Source organism: Fukomys damarensis, unplaced genomic scaffold (assembly GCF_012274545.1).
Source record: "Fukomys damarensis isolate Sample0158 unplaced genomic scaffold, DMR_v1.0_HiC HiC_scaffold_15, whole genome shotgun sequence".
Lineage (NCBI taxonomy): Eukaryota > Metazoa > Chordata > Mammalia > Rodentia > Bathyergidae > Fukomys > Fukomys damarensis.
Window position 1 is genome coordinate 18,303,557 of NW_022900927.1, and position 15,186 is coordinate 18,318,742.

The 15,186-nt window shown below is 49.1% G+C and overlaps 1 protein-coding gene and 1 non-coding gene across 2 annotated transcripts; one reads left to right on the forward strand and one right to left on the reverse strand.

The window, feature by feature from the left end:
* Window positions 1-353: 353 nt before the first annotated feature.
* Window positions 354-425, reverse strand: Trnat-agu. Its single transcript has one exon. It is a non-coding gene; the product is annotated as a tRNA-Thr (tRNA).
* Window positions 426-3,508: 3,083 nt separating this feature from the next.
* On the forward strand, window positions 3,509-6,664 carry Ankrd33 (ankyrin repeat domain 33). Its single transcript, XM_033763640.1, is given in 6 exon segments — window positions 3,509-3,611; window positions 4,080-4,126; window positions 4,225-4,354; window positions 4,517-4,657; window positions 5,622-5,780; window positions 5,783-6,664. Coding segments are annotated over 4 exon segments (945 nt in total). The 5' UTR covers window positions 3,509-3,611; window positions 4,080-4,126; window positions 4,225-4,233; the 3' UTR covers window positions 6,307-6,664.
* Window positions 6,665-15,186: the final 8,522 nt, after the last annotated feature.

Genomic DNA, 15,186 nt, shown 5'->3' on the forward strand with positions numbered 1-15,186 from the left:
AAAAGATGACAAGAAAACGGAAGACTATCATTAGACAATAGGAAGGGAATAAAGAGGAGGGAGAGGTGAATGTAAGGGCAGGTAATGGAGGGATAAATATGATCAAAATATACAGTCTAGCCGGGCATGGTGGCGCATGCCTGTAATCCCAGTACTGGGGAGGCTGAGGCAGGAGGATAGCTGTGAGTTCGAGACCAGCCTGGGCTACATAGTGAGTTCCAGGTCAGTCTCAACTACACAGTGAGACCCTGTCTCAAAAAACCAAAAGCAAAATATACAGAGTCTGCCAAAAAATGTATACACAGTTTAGGAAAAGAAAAATAGCATGATGGGTTTTTTTGTTTTGTTTTGAGAGAGGATGCTGGGGATTGAACCCAGGGCCTCATGCACACTAGGCAAGTACACTACCACTGAGCTACATCCCCAGCAGTATGATTTTTTCTTTATCAGATGGTGTTACCCTGTATGGGAGACCCTAGACCATGTCACAAATCACCAAAAACCCACTACTGAAGGCCATTAGAGAAGAAATCGAAAATGCATGTGCAGCGATCCCAGTGACCAAGGTTACCCAAGCAGCTGCACTAATAAATGTCTGGAAGCTACTGGCCACCACTTAGAGCACCTCTTGTAATTGTAGAGGCCAAAGGTAACTTGTGTGAATCTCATGTGTCAATAAATTTAGTATTAAAATATTTATATATAATTTTTTCTTTTCCTGAAGTATGTATACATTTTTTGGTGGGCTTTATATTATATGCTGTCAAGTGTATAGGTGGCATACACCTACAATTCCAGCATTCTAGGAGGCTGAGGCAAGAGGATAACAAGTACAAGACCAGCCTGTGCAAACCAGCAACTTAGCAAGACCCTGTCTCAATAAATAAATAAACAAGCAAAGAAATAAATAAATAGGCTGGGGCTATAGCTCAGTGAAAAGACCCATAAAACAAGTAAGAAAAATATTACACATTGAAATTTCCCAAAAGTTAAACTGGGGGTGGGGGAAAGAAGTACAAGAGGGGTGAGCATGACCAAAGTGTCACGTGCATGTACAAATATGCCAAAATAAAACCCACTGATGTGGGGCCAGGGATTTAGCTCAGTGGTTCCACTGCCTCACAAGCGCAAGGTCCCAAGTTCAATCCCTGGTACAAAAAAAAAAAAAAAAAAAAAAAACCTCACTGATCTGTATAGCCAGTATGCACTCATAAAAAATGATGTAAAACAACAACAAAAAAGATTTTTCTATAAACAAAACAAAACAATAATCCTATAGGATGCTGAGCAATGGCCATGAACAGGCAATTCCCAGGAGGGGTAAGGAGAGCATGGGGAGAGATGTTCATCTTGTTCCTAATCAGAAAAATCCAGTGTTGAATAGCTATATTGCTTTATAGTTCTGTACCATTCATGGACAAAATTTAGAAGGCTGAGCAATGAGGAGTGTTAGCCAGAATGTAGGGAAATGTGTGCATTGTGGGTGGGCATACTGCAGAACAGAGAGCAACCTGATAGCACCCAGCCTAAGATCCAGTGACCTGACATTTCATGCGATGGCTAGGTATAGCACCCATCTTGTGGCTGAGAGGGAAAATAAGAGAATCCCAGACAGGGCCCTGACATCAAGTTGCTCCACCACCACCAACAGCTTGTTTTTATACCTGAACTTTTAATCCTGTGTAAAATAAACCCTAATTTCTTAGCCATATGCATCAGTAAGAATCAGTTGTGAACAATAAAAATAAATCTGGTTAGTTGAAATAGAAAGGGTTGGAAATGTAGGCTCTAGGTCAGTAACAACGCCAAGCTTTAAGTGTCACGTGAACCTTTGCCTATGACTGAAAAAAACAAGTCGCTACTACAGGAAGCTGATGAAGCAGGAAGCTGCTCCAGAGTCTGCCTGCTACTGTCCTGATCTGTGACAGCAAAACTGAAGTCCCATGCTTTGTTCTGAATTTATGTTTTGTGTAAGAGCAGGACTTGAGCCACAGATGCTTAGCTCAAGAGAACCTGGGAAGTGCTGTTTAACTTTCCAGCTAGGCAGTGTTTAGAAGAAACACTAAAAGCAGCACTGGATTAATGTTGAACAGTAGACCTGCTACAGACATTACACTACCAATGGCGGCTTCTACTTACTTACAAGCAGATGTGCTCCACACTGCTAACTACAGGATGGACCTTCAACATATGGTATTGAGGGAAACATACCCAAACAGATGGAGCTCGGGAGCACAACTGATAACAGGTTAGTTTAAAGCACATACACAGGCTGAACATGGTGGCGCACATCTGTAACCCCCGCACTTGGGAGGCTGAGGCAGGATTGCCATGAGTTCAAGGTCAGTCTGAACTACATAGTGAAAACCTGTATCAAAAATAATCAAACAAAAGTTAAAATAAAGTAAAGAAAAGAGCACATACACAATTCACACTACCTTCTTTGACGGAATGTACATTTTTAAGAATCCATAAAGGACAACTGGTAAAGTAAGGAAGAGAAAGGGGTGTGGGGATCAAGGATGAAAAACAAATCAAATTAAATTAAATTTTTTAAAAGCAAGAGAATAAGCCAAACATGGTGACACACATCTGTAATCCTAGTACTCAGGAGGCTAAGGCAGGAGGATTGTACATTTGAAGTGAGCCTAGGCTACCATAACAAGTTCAAGGCCAGGTGAATTACAGAATGAGACATTGTCTCAAACGCAAAACAAAACAAAACAAAGCAACAACAACAAAACCCAAGACAGCAGTCCTGTACAAAAGTAATACAAGTGGAGTTATATGATTAGCTCAATTTTCTACATCTTAAGTCCACTTCATTAAATTTAATATTAATTTTTAAGGCCAGGGATTTAGCTCAGTGGTGCTGCCACCTGCCTTGCAAGCACAAGGACCCGAGTTCAATCCCCGACCCCCCCAAAAAAATTAATTTTTAAATAATCTATTATTAATAATTTTAAATTTTAAATACTTCATATTTAATTACTACACCAAAATTAATCCATTAAATTGAATACATCATCATTCTAGACTCTTAAATTGACAATTTAGGCTTTGATTTCCCAGGATTTGAAAAGTTGGGTTCAGATAACCCCTGGAGGGCTCCTCCCCTGTGTATACCAAACCCATTTCATGAGATTCCAGCACTCACACCCTCTCTGCCTCTGCCTGCTCCCCAAGTCCCGCTCCAGACCAGGGAAGGCACCTTCAGCCTCTGAGAGGCAGGTGGAAGCAGCACAACTGGCAGAGAAGCCTGGAGGAAGATGAAACCACTCCTACTCTCCGTACTGCTGACTGGGAGGAGCTGAGGGCTCACTCAGACACAGCCCAGTCTGGCAGGATCTTGGAAGCCTCTTGATTGGCTCCAGACCCAGAGCACCCTCCTCTCCCAGTCCTCAATCCCTTCCTAACCTGCTTGACCCGGCTCAGCCCCGAGAAGTCTACAACAGCTCTTTCCAAGAAAGTCCAGCCATCTGTTTCCTACACTGCTTCCTGAGGAGGGACAGTCCTGACCACTCCAGAGAGCCCTGAGTGTGCTCCGAGACAGCTGAGGGTGCTCTGGGCCCCTCCACAACCACCTCTTGGAGATCTTCACCTAACCCCAGGTAAGGCCCTTGTTGTGAACCCCACTGACTCAGCATGACCCTCCTGTCCTCTCCGGGCTCCCTGGCTTCCAGCTCGACCTGGGTGAGACACCTGCCAAATAAAGGCTTTTCTTGGACAAGGGTTACAGCCACAAGGACCCCACCCAGGATCCAGGGAGACACTGCTCCTCTCCATTCTGTCCTAGCTGCCAGCTGCGTGAGGAGAAACTTGAGGGGCGCTGGATATGTCAGAGGCACTGTCCTACCACGGCGAGGGGGCACCTGCCTCAGGCTGCAGGCTGGGGACCCTGTATTGGGCCTGTGCCCACAATGACCCTGTCCAGCTCCAAGCCATGCTGAATGCTGGGGTGTCCCCACAGGAGGCCATCCAAGTGGACAGCAATGGAGGGTGAGGTGCCCAGGGTCTCCAAGGGAATGTGGGGCAACTCTGTCTTCCCACCACACTGCCTTGATCTGGCTCCTTGACAGTTTCAGGGTCAATCCGCACTGCTTGGGTCCGAGGATGGAAGGAGTGGGTGAGGATGGGACATACCCTGGGACGGTGTGGGCTTTGATGCATGGGTCCCTAGGGAGTCCCTGGAGGAAGGTGGAGACTGAGCCACCACAATTCCAGACAGGCCTCATGGTTGCATGCTACCGAGGCTTCGAGAGTGTCGTGGCCCTACTCAGCCGCTGTCCTTTCCTGGATGTTAACCAGCAGGACAAAGACAGAGACACAGCCCTCATGCTGGCTGTCCAAGCAGGTGTGAGGCTGCTGACCCCCATCTTCCACCTCCATTAGGGCCATAGCCCTGACTGCCCAAGGTGCTACCATGCCAGGCTGTGCAGTTTGGAGTGCAGGGTGGGTTTGGAATCCCATCATCCCCTTTCCTGGGGAACGAAACTCTGCCCTCCCTGCCATGCAGGCCATGTGCCTCTGGTGAGTCTCCTGCTCAACTACTTCTCCGGCCTGGATCTGGAGCGCTGGGATCAGCGGGGACTCACAGCACTGATGAAGGCTGCCATACAGGACCGCGCTGAGTGTGTGGCCACCCTCCTCATGGCTGGTGCGTGGGGCCTGGACTGGGTGTGTGACCTGCAGTCTCTCCCCCAAGCCTCCCCACCACATACTAAGTCAGTCATAATTTCATATAGAAAAGGGAGAGGTGGACATGGAGGATCAGTCTAGGCTGGTTTCCTGGAGGAGAGGAGCACACCTCAGGCTTCTCACCAACAAGGTCCAGTTATTGATAGCTCTGTCTGTAGAGGGCACAGCAAGGAAAGCTTGGGACAGTAATTTAGGCCAGCTATACAAATGAAGACAAAGAAGGGCTGGTTCTGGAACAAGACTCTTGGGTTCTAGTCCCGGCCTTGCCCCTGGGTAAAGGACCCTGAACTCACGGCTTTCCTCTCTGTGTCTCAGCAGCATGGTGAGGGTGTTGGCCTTCTGTGAGATGACCTCCAGCTCTGACCTCTAGCTAGGCCTCTAGGGGACTCCATGATGTGTAGTCGAGATTTGTGGTCTTGTGCAATTATTCAGGGTGGAGATCACACTGTGGAATCATGGGCCCTTGATATTTCCCATGGTGGGCCGCCTTCTGGGGATCCCAACCTCCATCTTTCCCTTCCCACCCGACTGGGTTTGGGGTAAGAAGGAAAGAGTACACTTCTTGTCTCAGCTTGACTGTGCTCCCTACCCGGGATTACAGCAGTGTGGTGATGAAGAGATAAATGGAAGAGGGGATGAGCACTTGTCCACAAGGCACAGGTCTTCCACTCCTCTCCCAGCTCTTGGATTCAGGAGGCCCCTGCTGTACCTGTTTGGAGACCCATAATAGTCTCTTGCAGTCTCTCCCTGGCTAGATGTTGATCTCTTCCTCTCTCTCGCAATAGGAGGTTACAATACTGGCCTCCCATGCTGGGATTCTGGTTTTGAATCCAACCTGAGTCCGTCCTCCTGCTGCCGATTATCCACCCCTTCCCAAATCACCATTCGCTGTCCTACCCCTCGTCACTCTGTGCCCTGCCCAGGTGCTGACCTGACCTCCGTGGATCCTGTCCGGGGCAAGACAGCCCTGGAGTGGGCCCTGCTGACGGACAGCTTCGACATGGTGCGGAGGATCCGGCAGCTGCTGCGGCGGCCCTGGGCAGAACAACTCTGCCAGCACTACCAGCTTGAATGGCCGGCCTTGTGGCCCAGGCCCAGGCTCGGGATACCCCATTCTTCCTAGAAAGGTTGCAGGCCACCCTGAATCTGTCCTTTGCCCGGTGTCCTCAGGAAGGGGGTGTCCTGGACCACCTTGTGGCTGTCACTACCAGCCTGGCTAGTCCCTTCCTTGCCACTGCCTGCCACACTCTGTGCCCTGATCATCCTCCCAAACTGGGCACCCGAGGCAAGTCTGTGCCAGAGCTACTAAGTACTACTCTACCTCCTCCCTTGTCTCCCCAGCCTCCCCAAGTGATCCGGGGCTCTCAAGTCTTTGTCTCCTACAACCCTCAGGGCATGTTCTCTCAGTGGTTACAGCCCAAGAACCATACCAGGTCCTTAGTACCCAAGATCCTCCTCTCCAAGGCACCTTCATCCCCCAGCCAGTCCAAGTTGATGATGCCCAGATGTGAAAGGCATCAAAGTCTTGCCCTTCCTCTCTGGCGATATCAGGAGCTCAGGATGAAGAGAAAGCAACAAGAAGAGGAGCTCAGGAGGGCACAGAATTAGAGGAAGATGGGCTAGGCCACCTGGGAGCAAGCAACCATTTCCTTTCCTAGGCTCAATTCCCATCCAGAGCTTCTTATAAAGCCTTCCCACTCACCTCTGCCTAAGTGAATCCTCTTCCAACCTATGGACATGGTTATTCGGTACGGCATTGTTTGTAACAGCAGAAGAGTAGAGCCAACCAAGTGTTCGTCAGTAGGGAGTTGGCTGAGTTGATTATGGGGTAGTTACTGTGCACCAATACCCTGCATTCTATGCAATGCATTCTAAAGCAAGCATAAGAGCTGGGCACATTGATGCACACCTGGAATCCTAGCTACTCACAAGGCTGGGGCAGGAGGATCACAAGTTTGAGCAAGACCTTGTCTCAAAAAATAAAAAGATCTGGGAGTGAGCTTAGTGGTAGAGCAACCCTAGGTTCTATCCCCAGTACTGTAAGAATAAGGAAGCTTTTTATATTTTGTTTTGAAACTATCTTCAAAATGTATGAAATGAAAATACCTGAGTGGTGGCAAATCATATATAAATAAAATGTTTCAAAATAAACCTTAGTATTCGGGTTTAATTGCAGTGTTGACACTTTGAAATAAATAGGTGGGTTTTGGGTTGCAATTTGGGCACTCATCTGTAAAATATTTACCATCACTGGACTGGGGTTATGGGTTTTCAGAAGACCACAGACAGAGACCAAGTTCTCATCACGCTGCACCAAGGACACATCCTGTGAAGAAGACCTATCACTGTTGCTGCTACTCACCTGGCTGAGGTACTGTTGTCAGCCTTCTCCTCTGAGCTCCCACTTTCCCCTCTTCCTATCTGTACTCTTTGGAGGGAAGTCACTATAGGACTCCTGTTCAAGGAGCGGGAGTCATGCCCTGTTAGGTTGAGGGTAGAGTATCGACATAATTACCTGGAATTCTGCATTTTAATTTTCTAATCAGGTATTACTCAATTTTTAAAAAACTTAAAAATATATTTGCTCTTTGAATAGGCTAAAACAGAAAGAGAAGAAGAGAGAGACAGAGCAGAGAGACAGAGATGGGAGGGGAGAGAGGAAGGGGGAGGGGAAGAGAAGGGAGAGAGAGGGAGAGGGGAGAGAGAGAGAGAGAGAGAGAGAGAGAGAGAGAGAGAGAGAGGAAGACTCAAAGCCTGGAGTGAGATTTCTCCCAGAGGGCTCTGAAGGTAACTGGAGGATTAAAATAGTCTTGAAGCTACTCTAGCTATTTCTTTCCCGTGTGATCTTGAATAAGACACTAAGTTTCAGGGCCGGGGATTTAGCTCAGAGGTTCTACCACCTGCCTGGCAAGCCCAAGGACCCAAGTTCAACCCCAGGTACCCCCCCAAAAAAAAGACAACTAAGTTTCACTTGCCTCAGCTTTCACATCACTACAGTGGGGAAAACACAGCTATTAGGAGGATCCATCAGATTACATGGGGAAAAGAGTTCTGCAGACTACAAAGTGCTGTCAAAAGAGGCCCTGGGAACTGAGTTTGATTGATCTACTTCAGGAAGTACAGAATGGAAGAGTTCTTTCCACCTCACCACTGCTGAAATCACAGTGCACGAAGACAGCCTTGATGCTGGTGTTCCAGATGGGGCAGAAATTGTCACTCCAGTCTTAGAACTGCATGGTAGTAAGGCATTTTGGCCTTGGAGTTGGGCTGTGATCTTGACCAAGTTATTTAACCTGTGTGAACCTCGCAGCATTCATGCATAGGATGGAGGTAAGGATAACATGCTCACTCTTCCCATAAGGAAGGCTAGGCGACAAGCGAAGAGATAAAGGCAGCATCAACAGCATACTTGGCTGTTAATATCACTTTTTTTGGGGGGCAGGTGGTGGTACCACTGAGCTAAATCTCCAGCCCACATTTTTTTTTGTTTTGAGATAGGGTCTGGCTATGTAGTTCAGGCCGTCCTTAAATTCATTATATAGCCCAGGCTGGCCTCCAACTCACTGCGACCTTCTTGCCCCAGCCTTCCGAGTGCTGGGGTTACAGGTATGCGCCACCACGCCCAGCATCACCCTCTTATGTGGTTTTCACATCCTTTCAATTGGAGAGTTGAGGAAACTGAGGCTATGAAGGTTACGTGACTGGCCCAGCGTCACCACCTGTTAAGTGGCAATGTGGTGCTTAGAACTCAAGTCTGGCAGACTCTGAAGCCTGGGTTTGCTCTTCTGCAGCACAAGGCCTCTGCCCACAGCTGAGCTTTCTCTGATTCTTTGAGTCCAGCCCTCCCAACTTTCACCTGCTCAGAGATGACCCCAGCACTGGCAGGGCCCAGGCTGACCGGCATGGCTGGATCTAGGGTAGCAGGCTGAAGGCACATTTTCCAGCAGAGGGAGCCTCCCCACCATCCTTGGCCATCTCCAGGACAACTAGAGTCCCAGGCCTTTGCTCAGTGCCCCACACATACACACCCACACCCAGCTGAGGCCAAGCTGTTTCTCTCTAATCTCCTAATAGCTTCTGACATGGCCTTCACTCCTCTTTCCAGCAGCCCTTCAGGCGCATCAGAGAGAAAGAAGAGACACCTGGAGGCCTAGCCTTGCTCCGCTTGTGCCTCCAAAACTCAGCTGTCTCTCTTCTAATGGCCACTTCTTCCTTAAACCCATCTTCCAAGGCCAGCAGAGGCCAGGAAACCTACGAGGTCCCTGTCTGCACAGAATGCAGACCTCAGTGAAGCTGCCTTGCTGTGGCCTCTGGAATTCAACAGACCTGGGGTTTCCCCTGGCCCTGCTTCTCCCAGCCTTTGTCTCCTCCTTTAAAACATCCATCAAAAACTTCATAATGACTGCCACTCCCCAGGATTGTTGGGCAACCAAAACAGCAAGAGGCACGTAAGACCCTGAGCACCTCCAGCACAACACTCAGACCTGGTACGCAAGCAGCAGTCTGTGGTCTCGCCTGGGGTTTTAGGATACCATGGTGTCAACCCTTATAAATGAAGACTTGGCCCAGAAACCTCAGACTAGCCCCTGCACCTCTCTGCACCTCAGCCCAGCCACACTCCCAGGCCAACAGTGTCACCACACACCGCTGGCTGGCCGAGCTGCTCCCTGGGGAGCATTCAACCCCTCCCATGTTGGCATATGGTCTCCTCCAGGTGGGACCACAGAGTCTGCTGTTCTAACATACACTGGGATGTCAGCCAGGCTGGAAGGGACCCCTGGACAAGGACCATCTCTGTATCCTTAGTGCCTAGCTCATACAAGCCTTAATAAATGTGTAAAGAATAGAGTTCAGGTTCCATTAAAGCCCGGAATGCATAGAGAGGCCTCTCATCTGCCTATACCTCTCTGGAGCTGTCCTGGTCCTAGGAGTGGCAGTGTTTCCAGTAACACCAGAGCATGCCCTAGGAAACCCCTGTTGGGTCAGGAGAAGGCAAAGCTCTAGATATATGGAGGGAGGACAGAACAGGTGGGGACTCGTTTGTCTGTGTCCCCTTTGTCCCATACCAGGGACCTTTGTCCTGACCTCTCAGGACTTTTCACCTGTCAGCTCTCTGTGACACTAGGGAGCCTATTCACACAGGACTCCTGCAGAGGTTTGGATCTGCTCACCTGTCTCCTTGCCTTCAGAAGGGCCATTGCTTTCCACCGTTAAGGAAGACAGCTAGATCTGAAGGGAGAAATTGAGGTCAAGGCCTGGCCCTCCCTCACCAGCCCCTGACCCTGCCGACTCCTGACCAGATAGACAAACTGTGATATTCCAACCATAATCACACATGCAAATGCCACACATAGGCATGCAACAGCCAGGACCCATGGGGACCTGCAGACTCACAGCCACAAGACACACGGGCCCACTGGCCTACAGATTCCCAGTCATACATAGAGGGGCCACACATGCTAGCACATGGGAACACATTTAATCACACAGGCACACAAACGCATAGACTCACTGACCAAGAATAAGCACAGGGGCACCCACTGCCTGGGTCCCAGGTCCATCCTCTCCTCCCATCCTCCACCCCGACACTGTGTGCCCAGCTCCACACATTGCTAGTGCAACTGAGGGGGAGTTCCTGAGTCTGTCTGACCATCAAGAGCAGGAGTTGAGGGTTCTGAAGGGACCCTGGCCCTTAGGTGGACTCTTCAGACCATATAGCTTTCTTGGCTGTGGAAAGCCAGGGCCATTCTGAGGGAAAGAGAAGGCTGAGCAAGTCTAACCTGAACTCTTTCACGCCTATTTAGTCCAGATCAGCCTTGATACTGAATTGGGTCCATATTTCCTATATCTGTGCAAGTGTCCTGCTTTGGGCGCATGAAGGGGCAGAAGTCTGCGGATTTGGGGACCCTGGATACAAAAGCTTGCCTGAGCCCCTCAGTCCCAAGCCCTCTGGTCTGGGAAGGGCAGAGCCTAGGTTCATTTGCAGGAGGGGCGGGAAAGGGGCAGGATTCATGGCATTTCCCCTCCATCTGGAAACAAAGGCAGATTCCTGTGTCCAGCATGAGTAATCCGGTCCCACCCACTCAAGTGGCTGGAGCTGAAGGAAATCTCCCTGGCCTCTGGCCTCACCCAGCCACTCAGTCCCGTCTTTCAAACAATCTCTCTTGCAGTGCGGGCCATTACATACCCTCAAATCCTGAGGACCTGAGGACTCTCTCCTTGTCCAAACACCTTTCCCATGAAGGTGGCTACTGTAAGTCTTCAGACTCTCAGGCTTCGAGGGACCTCACAACACCACCTCCCCTAGTCTCTGCCAGTTGCCTCTGCCTTTTCTTATCCAGCACTAGCTTTTCATTGGAATGGGGAAAAGTCCAGATGCTGCAGGAAGACCTTTACCATCCAAAATGCTCACCATGGCCCTGGAGGCATCCATGGTGACTGGCTTCACTGGAACACCCCCAGCCCAAGGTCACTCACTGGGGTGAATTAACACAGCTTCCTTTTCTGCATCAGGGTTGCAGCTCCAGGGAAGGGAGTTGCAACACTCACATGTTCTTATTTAGAGAAGCACCAGGAGATCCTTTCTGGGACCAATCAAATAGGGACTAAAGGTTTGGCTATACTATTTAAATTTACAAAATAATACCATATATCGGAGGGAGAGCATCAAAATGACTTAAACCCGAAGCTTTTGAATAAGGCCTGAAGTTTTAAAATGTAAAGACAGTCATGCACACATGATTGAGTTACTGAGGCAAATGTCACTAAAACAAACACGTAGCTGAAACTTTGACAGAAGGGGTGTCCCCAGTAAGAGGATCTTGAGATGGGTACAATTGCTGCTCATTATACACTTTCTTGAGGATTTCATTTCCTTATTTTTCACTGTGCTTGTTTTTTATTTAACTTTTTCAAAATGTCAGGGCCAGGGATTTAGCTCAGTGGTTCTGCCTTGCAAGCGCAGGAACCAGAGTTCAATCCTCAGTACCAAAAAAAAAAAAAAAAAGCACAAGGACCAGAGTTCGATCCCTGGTTACCCCCCACCAAAAAAAGGCTGCCTCATGCATGATAGCCCTCCTCCAGTGGTACATATTCATTTGTGTAATAGCCCCTTGGGTAGCTATTAGAGGAGATAACCTTTATTAACTTGTCTTTGAGCAGGTGAAACAGGAGCCGTGCCGCTGCCACACATGCCAACTGCTTTTGGGTCTCCTTACTCCTAGTTCAGTGCTCTTTCTCCTGTCCCACAAATCTGCCTTCTCCCTCCCAGCAAACCAGATAGCTGGTTAGTTTCACAGCTGATAGAAGATGTGCTCATATGCTTTGCTGTTGGTCTCAGAATGTGGTAGAGGGCCAGGGATTTAGCTCAGTGGTGCTGCCCGCTGCCTTGCAAGGGCAAGGTCCCTAGTTTGATCCCCAGTACCAAAAAAAAAAAAAAAACAATGTGGTAGAGAAGGGGTTATCAACCCCTTCCTACAGGTATAGAAGCTGAGGCTGACATGCGTGTGCCGCAACTCCCAGAATGCACTTTTCCCGCTGATTCTCCTGTCCCTTGATGCCAGGCCAGTTTGGTGGAGCCAGTTCAGGACTCCAAGAAGCATATGGGGAGGGGCAATCCAGAGCTTGCTGCACTGATGAAAGAAGATGGTACTGGAACGGCTTCCTTAAATCTTATCTTCAGATATGCCACAGAGACCACCCCCTGTGGCATCCAATGGCACCTTCTAACCTCCAGTCTCCCCTGCCCTGATGTGACATTCCTCCCTCATCACAGAACCTTCCCTCAGGTTCTGTCCTGAGATGAGTCATCCTGAGAGCTCAGGCAGACAGGGAGTAGACAAACCCATCCAGAGGTGATCTGGAATAGAGGAATATGGCTCAGCTGTGCAGAGCTGGGATCTGCCAACCACTTCTTGGGGAATTGACCAGAGCTCTGGCTTCCCCACTTTTCCTGAACCAGGTACCAGTGAAATCACCTTTTGACCCAAATTATGGTGACAGAACTGGGACCAGGTAGTTTCTTAAATCTTAGAGCCAAAGAATAGCTGGTAGGAAATTTCAGGATTCTCTGGCCTAAATACTTTAGTGTGGAAAGGAGGAAACTGAGGCACAAGGAAGTGATCCAGGCCTGGAACCCAGGACTCATTACTCATGCTATCTTTTCAGAATACCATCACGCTTTCCACCCTGACCTGAAGGACACCTGGAGGGTCATTTCCTCTCCTTCTTCCTCCTGGCAAAACCCGGACTCCATTCAGTTCACTTCACTAAAAATTTCTCCTATGTTTTAAATAAATAGGCAAATGGTATCTGCCCCACTTTTCCCTCAGAGATCCCTAATTGTCCCCCACAACACCCTGTTCTACTAGATTTGTATTTCTTGCATTTGAAAAAACAGGCTGTCTAATCTAATTTTCCCACTGCATTTTGCCCCTCTTTTTTCCTTTTTTGGTGCTTTACCACTGAGCTACCTCCCCAGCCCTCTATTCTGCAATTTAAGTAGAACAAAGCTTAGCTAACCCTCCGCTAATTCCCCTCCTTTGCTTTTCTCTCTATTTATTCTGGTACAGAACTGATACATAATTTGTGGGGCTCAGTGCAAAATGAAAAATTTGGGCCTGTTGTTCAAATATTTAAAATATTGTGAGGAATTTCAAGAGGACAACTGAAGAACATTAAACCATGTGTGGAGCCCTGAATATCTGCACAGGTCACAGACCCATGAAGCTGGCCCTGCACTAGGCTACACAATGCTTGAATTTTACTCATTGCTAATCCTACAAGGTCAAGGAGTCCACTGCCCTGCTTTCCTGACAGTACATGCCCCTCCATGGCATCTGTCACGCACAGACCCCCAAGCTCCAGGCCTCTGCTTCAGGCACCACTGGGAAATCCCTCTGCATACCAAAATCTCCATCAGAATCCTTTGGGCCTGTTTCCTCTTGTTCTGTCTTCACTGAGTACAGGGAACAGCTGGTCCCTCTGCGTAGTTAATTCTTGTAGACTTGGACACAGTCTGTAATTCTTTTTCCATGTCCTCATTGGCCTATGGCTCCAGTGCTTTCTCCAAGTCTGTTTCCCTCCTCTGACACTTTCCCCATGTTCTTTGTGTGCTGTGGGAGGCAAGGGGTTTGCAAGAGCCCCCAAAGAACCAGCCAGGATCCAGAGGGCTCATTGCCCTGGGCAGGCTGAGAAGATTCCAGGGCCATCCCCCACTGATTCTCTCTTCCTCATCATGAAACCTACTCTACTTTTATCTGCTTCACGAACCGCCCCCACACAAAGTCTCCCATCCCCACCACCCCGCAGCTCTTGATCTCAATGATTTCTTTCATCTGTTTCCTTGAGGCGGGTAGGACTTGAACTTAGGCTGTGGAGCTCCCCTAGAGTCCTGACCCACAGCCCTTACTCCCACCTCACAGGACAGCAATCCATAGTTGGGGGAGGAAGAGGTTGGCCAGAAGCCATAGCAGAGCAGGGGGAGAGTGGTAGTGAAAGACATGGCCACACAGCCACGCTCCCAGTTCTGCAGCTAATGCAGTGCCAAAGTGGCTGTTATAATCTTAAAGAGCAGATACCGTAATCCCATAGTACTTCCTATTGGCTGCAGGACACTGAAATTCGGGTGTGGCAGGGTTCTGAGACTTCACCCGACTCACAAGTGGTGAAGCAGCCCGGGAGGGTCTGGGGAGGGTTTTAGCAGAGGAAGTGAGTTATCAACAATTGGTGCCTTCTGAGCCTGTGGCCATTGCCTCCCCCAGCCTCTATTCCTTTCATAGGACCGAGGTGGTGTGTGAGACCCATCTTGCAAAATCTCCTCGCTCAAGCAAGACATCTTGGAGGCCTCACTGAGCGCTAATGTCACTCGTCCCCAGGTTTTGCATGTGTTAGCCTAATTAATAGACTCCTTCATGGAAGGAGGGCCTACTCCTGCTCAGGTTCAGCCAGGGGCACCTTTGCTATGAACTGAGATAGGTATTGTGCCTTCTCCCACATCCCTAGGAGGCTGGCACTGTGCATTATGCCCATAAGAGATGGGCATGCTGAAGCACAAACAGGTGTCACTTGCCTAAGGTCAAACAAGCAACCCAGATTCTCAGCAGGTAGGCTGACTTCAGAGAGCTTGCAAACCAGGAGGTTGGGATCAAAAAAAAAAAACAAAACCGAGTCCTTCTCACCATGGCCAGGGGCCAGCAAGGCAGGGAGCTCTGCCTTCAGCATCAGGAGAAAGAGTTTTGTATCTCCCCGGCAGTGAAGCCAGCAGCTACTGTTCCCCACTTCTGAAGCTCCAGTAGCTGGGCTGGAGGTCTTCCCGGAAGGGGAAAGTCCAAGCAGATCCCAGCATCTTTTTCCATCCTAGCTGCCCTTAGTGGCGCAGGAGTCCTTGTCACACGCCAGGAGCAGGACCATCATCGCAGGTCCAGAGATGCCCCTATCTGGTCCTCTTTACCCCTGTGCTGGTAGCTGATGGGGAAGCCTATGAGGCAG